The 9,151-nt window shown below is 61.6% G+C and overlaps 1 protein-coding gene across 1 annotated transcript in view; it reads right to left on the bottom strand.

The window, feature by feature from the left end:
• PPP1R13B (protein phosphatase 1, regulatory subunit 13B) overlaps positions 1-9,151 on the bottom strand; it is a 32,192-nt gene that overhangs the window by 21,724 nt on the left and 1,317 nt on the right. The window contains exon 2 of the mRNA XM_012724362.1: positions 1,585-1,732. Coding sequence (XP_012579816.1) covers positions 1,585-1,732 — 148 coding nt within the window. The remainder of the gene's footprint in view (positions 1-1,584; positions 1,733-9,151) is intronic.

Raw genomic sequence — 9,151 nt, 5'->3', positions numbered from 1 at the left:
TGCACCGACCAGAGCCTGAGGGAGGCGCCTCAGAAGCCAATGAGAGCCCCGAGATTGGCCTCCATATGAAAGGGGCGCGGGAGCCCCCACGGGCCTCACGGGAGCAGGCACCAGCGCTGCCGGGGACTGTGGGCAGGAGCCGGCCCTGGCCACGGTGGCAGCCGCAGGGTATCTTGGAGAAAGGCTCCTGGGAGGGTGGCGCCTACGGGCAGGGGCTGGGACCTCGCCCACACATGGCATCCTGGGGCGAGAGGCTGGGGCGCTGCACAGCCCATGCCAGGGCCTCAGGCCTCTGGCCTTCAGCGTCCCGAACAGTCTGGCACAGCTGGCCGTGAAGTGTGGTGAGAGCAGCCCTGGTCGCAGCCTCAGCCGCTCTCACCACCCTTCCCCAAACTTGAAAAGTGGGCACCAGGCGCGGTGCAGAGGTGCCAGCAAGCAGACCCAAGAGGCCCTCAGCACTCCCGCACTCCTTTCCTGCCCTCCCTAGGAGCCCACAGGCCCCCTCAGCGGCTGGGCTTTCCTGAGGCCTGCTCCGAGCAGCAGCTGGGCCATGCTGGGGGACGGGGAGCCAACGGACGGGACCCAGCCTTGGGAAAGGCCACCTGAGAGAGGAAGGCTGTGTCTAGGCTATGGGCCTGGCCTGGGACGGGCACAGGGGCAGCGGGCACATCCTCGGAGAGCCAGGGTCAAGGGGCGTGCGGCCAGGGGTGCCATCCGTTCGGCCTGGCAGGGCTGGCACCGGGCTGTTTCGGGAGGCCGCCCCCACCTCTGGGACCACTTGCCGGGCAGCCTTCCCGTGGCCGGGGCTGGGCTTATATCTGGGCTGCGGGGAGGATGGCACCAGCGTGGCAACCAGGCCACAGGGGCCGGAACACTTTCGCAAACGCCATCTCCCCTTCCGGGCTGGGGGAGAACGACTGGGAGAGGGAGGCGGGCGAGGACCTGGCGCCACACGGCCGAGGGAAAAAAGCAGAGCCGCTTGACAGCCCACGCGGCCCCGGGGGCTACCACAGGCTGGTGACACAGGACCCGCCTTCACGCCCAGCAGAAGCTGGCCAGCAGGCATCAGAGTGCCCTCGGGGCCTGGACACCATGGTCAGGTGTGGCGAAACCTGCGGGGCTCTGGCAGGCCCACAGCACCCCATGGGATGTGCACCCAGAGCCCACCGCACCCCCACAGCTTCACGGCAAGGACAAGCCAAAGGCCCAGGGCATTTCCCCAAAGGTGGGCGGCGCCCCTGGGGACCTGGGCAGGCCAGACATCAAGGCGGTCCAGCCCCCACAGCAGACGGGCACTCCTGCCCCGGGACGTGCCCACAGGGGAAGGGAAGACAGACACCGCTCGGTCCCAGGCCAGAACCCAGGCAGGCGGCAGCAGCCCAGAGGACAGGCCCGCCTCTGCCCGCCGGCGTGGTCCCGCGGCACCAAGCCTCGGCCAGGCGCCCACCTACGGGGGCCTCGGCGACCACTCTCCCAGGGAGCCGGGGTCTAACTCCCCATTCTCACCACAGGTAACCAAGGCGACACCGTGCATTTGCGAGGCGCCCAGTCCCACGCCCAGCGGTGCTGGCCGGCGACACCTACCATTTCCCCGCCACACTTCGGCCAAGTGGCAGCCGCCTTCTCCCGGCTCCTTGCAGAATTCTACCACGTCCCGGCATGTCGTTTCCGGTGTTATAGGGACTTCTGTTAAAATCTGTTCGTTGTTGCTCAAGAACACGGTCAATATCATCTGCAAGAGAGGAGACGAAGGTGAGACTGAGCACCGCGGTCACGTCGGCGCAGGGAGAGCCCGGCCGTCGCCTTCTGGAGACAGGGGCCGCCAAAGCCCCGCCGGGGGCAGGGAGGCGGAGAGCTCCCCAGGCGGAGAGGCGGGGCCCAGAGCTGCGGCTCGGTGACGGTGACGGCGACGGCGAGGCGGCCCAGCGTCCAGGCGGGAGAGAGGACGCAGGACAGCGGTGTCAGCAGTGCCACGGGAGCAGCGCAGACCTGGTGTGCGCGCCGCCCGGCGCCGGGGCCACGCCGCACAGGCCTTTCCGGCTACGACTCAGGACAGAGCCGGACACAGGCCGAGAGCTCCAAGTAATCATAAGAACGTAAAAGTCTTTCACAAATTAAAAGCCGAAATGGGGCAATCACTACTCATGTTACAGATAAAAAGTTAGTCTCCTCAGTACATAAAGGATTCATAAAAACAAGTAAGAAAATGACCAAAAATCTAGTAATGTCTTAAAATTCGCGAGGGAAATGGTATAATGAAATAAATGCAAATGACCCTTAAACGTAAAACTACATTGTGATGCATTTAGAAAAAAAGAGAAAGAAATTCTCCAGTATTTTTTTTTTCATTCTTCAAATATATCCTATTGGGGCCCCCTGTGGCCTAGGGGTGAAGTCTCAGCACTGTCACCTCTGCAGCCTGAGTTCCCTGGCCGGGGAGTGCCACAGGGCGCACGGACCCCCGCCCCCGGCTGCCCCTCAGCAGTGCGTCTCAGTGGACCCGCCTGTTCTGCCCCCTACTCTGTCTCTGGGGAGTCCTCTCACCCCTACATTTCTTGCCTACACTGACTTCTATGCAAATAGATACATAAATTAAAAAACTGAAAAATAAATTAAAAATAAATAAGATAAATTATTAATTAAAAAACTGAAATACGACTAACTTGTCAGAGGGCTGATGTCCATCAAATATAAAGAGCTTGTGCAATTCAATAAAAGGAGACGGGAGTGGGCAGGAGAGCGCGGCAGACCCTCCAAAGGAGACACACCCTGGCCAGTGGCATGGCAAGCGGTGCCCATCACCACTACGCTCACTCAGACCAGGCTGCAGCGCGAGGCTGCCACAGTACGAGAGAGACCAAGGGTCAGCGCAGAGGTGGGAGAGGCTGTGTGGAAAGCATGTGTGCGTGGGAATGGTCACTGGTCCAGCCCCGGGCGCCAGGGTGGGGACTGCAGTGGACCTGCACGTGACCCAGCAACCCCAACCCAGGCGTCCACCTGAAGAGTACAGGACCTGGACTGACCGGAACACAGGCCACCACGCCACTACAGAGGCCAAGCTGTGGGAAAAGCCCAGGCCAGACAGCAGCGGGCGAGAAGCTGCGGCTGGACCCACATACTTCCCCACCACACCCCCCCCACCCCCATATCACATACCCACATACACCCCCCACAGACACACAGCACCCCCTACACCCCCCCAGACACACACCGCACCCTACACACACCACTCACCCCCACAGACACACCCCATACTCCCATATCATATACCCACATACACACCCCCACAGATACATACCACACCCACACCCCCCAGATACACACCATACCACCCCCCACATATCCCCAAACACATACCCCCACACACCCACACACCCCCATACCCCCCACCCTACAACCCTTCCTACAAACACCAGATTCTCTCAGTCAAAATTTAGGTCATCTACTAAATAGTTTGTCCCTAGAACTGTTTCTCATAGAAGTGTCCTAAGTTTTCAGACATTTGAAACCTCTTTGAACAGAGCACACTCTGGGCGGAGCCCTGGCCGCCGCCCCCACGAACACCCCCCAGCCTCCGGCCCCAGCGGTCCCAGCGCGCCTCAGCACGTCTGGGAGCGGGAACCTCGCTCCCCCCATTCCGGGCACCGGGGCCTCCACAGAAGGCCGCCTGACCCACCTCATGAGGGCCAAGGGCCGCCCCAGCCTCCAGGCGGACGCCCGCCGCGCCCACAGCGGCCATCTCCCGCCCTCGCCCGCTGGCCCACTCCTGCCCCGGCCGCCTCCCTGGACACCTTCCTGGCAAGCTGGTCCAGGCCCCGGCGGAGGGATTTCTGTTCTGAATTAGAGGCTTTAGACACCGAAGTTCATGACCTAGAATTGACCAAATTCGGGTAAAAATGGCTCCAGGGCGAACGGGCCCAGAGGGACCAGCGGGCGCCGGTGCCCGCAGCGCTCATGCTCCTCCCAGCCGGGCTTCGGGCGCCAGAAGCTCCCTGGCCCACAGTCTCTCACTGGCCCACGGTCTCTCCCACCGTGCGCGGCCTTTCCCAGCCGCTGCCGGCTCTGCCAGCGCCGTCCCCTCGGGCCGCGCCCTGCGCCACCCATCTGGCCACCCGTGGGTGCGTGCGGGCCGGGTGTGCCGGGCGCAGGACCCCAGGCGGCAGCAGCACAGCACCCTGGACAGGCGCCCAGGGGCCGGCTGCCCTGCGAGGCGGGCCGGACGTGTCCGAGAGCCGAGGCCCCAGGTCGCACGCCGTCTCTCCTCGCGGTGTGGCCCTCAGCTCCAGCCCGCAGCCTGCGCCGACCAGGCCCTCCTGCCTCCGCAAAGTCCTCCTCCGGGGAGAAGAGCCCCAGCCGGTCACCGCTGCTGGCTGCGGGCGCCACCCCGCCCCGCGCCACCTCCTCAGCACTCCTGCTCTCGCCAGACCCGGGCACTATGAAGCCGCAGTGCCTTGGCCCTGCCAGCGTCCGGGGGAGGGGGGAAAGGGAGGACACCCCGGCGCTGCCGGGAGCTAAGAGCTGTCCCCACAGCCACAACAACCCAGGGCTCCGGCTGTGCGGCCACAGACAACACCGTGACAGAGGCCCGGTCACGCCTTCCCTGGACCGTCCCCTCAGCCCAGCGCACTGCAGGGAGCCCCTATCTGCCCAGGGTGCCACATGCTGCCTGAGACACCTCCTTGCCGGTACACGCTGCACCCCAACACCAGGCACTGCACCCAGCGACGCCCCTGGGGAGCAGTGGGATCCCCAGGCTCTCGGGCCACCGGGTGTGTCTGAAGCTTCCACAGAGGCCTGACAAGCACCACAGCGCGCAGAGGCAGGCCTTGTGCTCGGGACAGCGCGCCAGCCCGACCTACTTGCCAGGACGGAGCCACGGGGAGAAAACCAACTGGAATCAAATAATCAGCGACACACACAACCACCGCAAGCCCCTCCCTGCCCCCCTCCCGGCTCCTCCCTCCCACTGTCCGCGGCAGGTGACGGCCCTACGCTAGCGGAGGCAGGAGGGCCCCTCTGGGAAACACCAGTGCAGGCAGGAGCCCCGCAGGGAGCGCACGCCCTGCTGGCCCGTCCACTGGCGCACGCTGGGCAAGAGCAGTGGACTCTACTGAGACGATGTTAAATGCCCACTGGACTCTGTTGTTCTGGAGAAGGCCCAGGCTCAGGGAGTGACGAATCTTCTCTGCATCAGCAGGTCTCAGGCCGCGAGGACATCTGAGGACAGCCAAGAGCACGCGTGCCGGGGGCCGGGGCAGCGGGCAAAGCCGAGCGGCACGCAAGGTGCACAGGGGCACAGCCACGGGAAGGAGGGCCCCCCCGGAGACAGCCGTGTGGCGCGAGGGCCTGGAGCAGACAGGACGCACAGCTCCAGGGTGGCGGGGCCTACAAAGTCATGCCATGGGCGCAATGGGTAAAGTCGCAGCCCTGCAAGCCGGCGCAGCCACCACTCGATCCCCGCCCTGGAGCTGACCCACGGGGTGCAGCAGACCGCTCCTGTCCCCCGCTTCCCCCTCAGCAATGCACTTCGTCCGTGGGTCTGTTCTGCTCCCGGCTCCGTCTCTGGTGAAGCCTCTCACTGACCCTGTACCTCTGGCCTGTACCCCAGTTCTGTGTGCACAAATAAATAATTTTTTTTTAAAGTCAGGCCATAAAAAAGGCTCTAGGAGGGAGTCAGGGCGGGGTGCGGTGCGAGCCGGGCGCCAGTTCAGTGAGCCCTGGAGATGCAGCCGCTTGCCCGGCCCCTTCACCCCCTTCCCCGCCAGCGGAGCCTTTTGGGGGAGACAGACACACCGGTCCCCTGCAGCCAATGAACACTGCTGCTCAGCGACAAAAGAAATGAGGCTGCAGTCCAGCACGAGGACCCCTGAGCACGTGCTGCTTGGAAAGCAGCCGAAAGGAAGCTCCGGACGGGAAGCTGTGGGGGCTGGCAGGGCTGGCAGGACTGGCAGGGGGAAGGCAGCTCGCACCCGGAGTCTCCGTGAGGCGGGGAACAGTTGCAGCTTACAGGCCTCCCTGGGGAGCAGGGGTAAAGTACAGCAAGATGAGGCTGTCCCAGCCCCTGCAGGAGTGTGACCCCTCCTGGGAGTGACCCGCAGGGCGCAGTAGACCCCTTCCTGGTCACCCCATTGCTCCCCTCAGCAGTAGGCTTCAGGCCCCGCCTGCTCTGCTCCCCACTGTCTTTGGGGAGTCCTCTGACCCCCGTTCCTCTGGTCTGAACCCCAGTTCTTGTCTGTATAAATAACATTTCAAAAAATGACCGCATTTGTCAAAACCCCACATAAGGAACAACGCGAAGGCTGGCCCAGGGTCCTGGCAAGTAGCCACGAACGTGTGGCGGCGGCAGCGAGGGCCTCTGCACGCTGCGGGGGCGGGGCCTGGGGTGTGGCGTGTGGCCCTGCACGGTCTGCTCCCCCTTTCTGCCAACCTAACACTGCTCTGGATGAGACGCTCGGTGGGCAGGAAAGACGGTACACGAAGAACTCGTCAGGGCCAGGCTGAGCGGCTGGCGGAGGGGGAGGGTGGCCGCAAGCCAAATCTCCTGCTGAGGGTGCTCTGCTGGGGCCCAGTCACATTTAATGCTCCCTGTTCTGGGGGGAGAGCCCCCAGCACTAACTGAAAGCATACCCCGCTGATCAGCCCTGGCCTGCGACGCCCCCACAGCTCCAGCCAGCCCTGGGGAGACCCCACTGCCCTAGCAACACTGGTAACCTGCCCAAGGCCACGGGCCCGATCAATACCAGAGCAAGATTTCAGCTTTGTTGGCTCCAAACGGTGTATTCTGAGCCACTCCAAATGCTTCAAAAGAAAAAAGAAAAGACAAGTTTGACAATAATGCCCGTTTACAGTATGTCCCCCATTATTTGACAACAACCCAGCTAGCCAATTTTAGAAACTATCTGATGTGCAAAGTTAATCCTTACAGGATGAAACCAAAAGAATCGGGTCACTTTCTAATTAATCACTGACATTATTTGGCTAAAACTATCTAAATGTTATAATTATAACCTCTTTGCCTTTCAAAAACTTAAATGTGGTTTACTAACAGTTCTCAGGAAAAAGAAATATGTCTTTGTAACAGTCAAGAAAATCTTTCCATATGTATTTTAAAAAAACCTAGCTACTCCTAATATGCACCCAAGATTAAAACCACATATTCACACAAAAACCTCTCACGCCGATCGCTGTGCTCGTTCTAACAGCCAAAGGTGGAGGCAGCCCAGGCTGATAAACGAGCACAGCCTGCCTCTGCAAGGAGCACTACGCAGCCCTGAAAAAGGCCGGCATGACCCCGCACACCGACCAGCCTTGCAGTGCTATGGCAGGTGGAAGAAGCCACACACGACAGGCCCCGGCCACTCCATGGCATGGGCGCCCACAACAGGCGCAGCCAGAGACAGGACGTGCCGAGGCGCCGGGGTCTGCCACCCGCACCGAGGCCCCTCTAAGACAGAGGGGATGCGCTAGAGTCAGACAGCACGGCCGCGGGAGGCTCAAGCACAAGGGAGTTTCAGGCTTCGCCGATTACAGGCCCATAAAGCTGTTACTTAAGGCCAGCATCTAGCTATGGCGAATACTCAAAGGACACAGCAGTGACAAGTGCTCCCAGTGGAAACAACGCTAAGTAAGCACATTATACCTGGTGTATGTGCTTTTTCGAGCAACACAGACTTTGAGTTGCGCAAACCCTGTTTTCTCGGGTATGCTAACACCACAGGCCGAGCACAGCCCCTGCCGGCTTGGCAAAGATAGCCCCCATGGGAACAGCCTCTCAGAAACCAGCCCTGCTCTGCGGCGGGGCCCCAGCGAGTCCCGTCTTCGGAAGCCTGGGGGAGCAGAGTGTGTACCACAAAAGCCCAGGCCCGGGGAGCCCCCACATCGCCACCGGAGAAATGCTCAGCAGAGGTGGTGTGGGACAGGCAGACCCACAGCCGGGGACGGGGCGGCCAGGTGGCACCGGGGCATCATAGCAGCAGAGGTGACCACGGCACCCAGCCATGGTGAGGGGACACCAGCACCAACTGGCTGGTCGCACGTGAGGCTGGCCCTGAGAGACAGCCTGCCAAGCCCTGTCGTCAAATGCAGAACGCCAAACCTCAAAACATTCCAGGACGTGCTCATGTAAGAATCCACAATTAAACCGCTTACTGGTGCTTTACACTTAGGAAAATTACTCGGTAGCAGTGTGCATTTTTCTGAGCCCTGCTGTTATTGACTTATTTTAGCCATTTAAGATGAAATGAAAGTTGGTAATGAGATCTCACAAGAGCAGCTGTTACCTTGGGGCCTGCGGGTGCGGGGATCAGTCTCCCACTACCGTGGTACCCCACCTGCCAGACAGAGCTAAGATGACCCTGTCCCTGCAGAGACTGAAGGACACCCCAAGACCACAAGGCCGAGAAGAGCCACACAAATTCCAGTGACGAGCATCAGATGCTACAGTTCGTCTCCCCTCGAGCAGCCCAGGGACAAGAGCACTGAGATGCCTAAGCGCCTCGGAGAAAATCAGTTTGCATCTTAATGAAGCAACTTTTACCCAAAGGTTATCACACAGGAGCATAAAGCCCAAACACAGAGAAGAAAGTGAAGAAACCACTCCACAGTTATTTACCTTTGAAAAGCAAAGCATTTTGAGCACGAAAATGGGCGCATAGCAGTCTCGATGCCCTGGGGTGGTAGTGGGGGGCTGGCGAAAACCAGAGGCTGCCCCCGGTTACTCAGACTGTAAGAGACGCTTGAATGGCCGCAGCAGGAGCCCGGGAGAAGCCAAGGAGAGCGGCAGCCAGGAATCCCGCGCCGGCCAGCCGGGCCGAGGGACAGGTAGGAGCCGGGGGCCAGGCGGCCCTGGCTGTAGAGGCCGGACAGGGACGCAGCTGCCCGCGAGCTTGAGGCCCTACCTGGGGCTGAGAAGCATCTCCACGGCCGGAGCAGAGCGAGCCGGCAAGCGCAGAAGCAGGCGGCCCGCAGGGGTCCGGGAGGCAGGGCCCAGCAGAGCGCCCCCCGGAAGGTCGCCGGCTGCCGCGGAGAGCAGGCCCTTCCCGGGGGGCGCAGCTGCTCACGCCCTCGGTGTCTTTCCACCATCGCTCGTGGTTTTGGCCACTTGCGACCATGACCCAACTGGCACTTTAAAGCGAGGTCCCAGGCAAGGCTG

The sequence above is a fragment of the Condylura cristata genome, unplaced genomic scaffold (assembly GCF_000260355.1).
Source record: "Condylura cristata isolate star-nosed mole 26May11 unplaced genomic scaffold, ConCri1.0 scaffold00013, whole genome shotgun sequence".
NCBI classification, from domain to species: Eukaryota; Metazoa; Chordata; class Mammalia; order Eulipotyphla; family Talpidae; genus Condylura; species Condylura cristata.
Note: the sequence above shows the minus strand (reverse complement) of the source record. Positions and strands in the feature narration are given on the sequence as shown.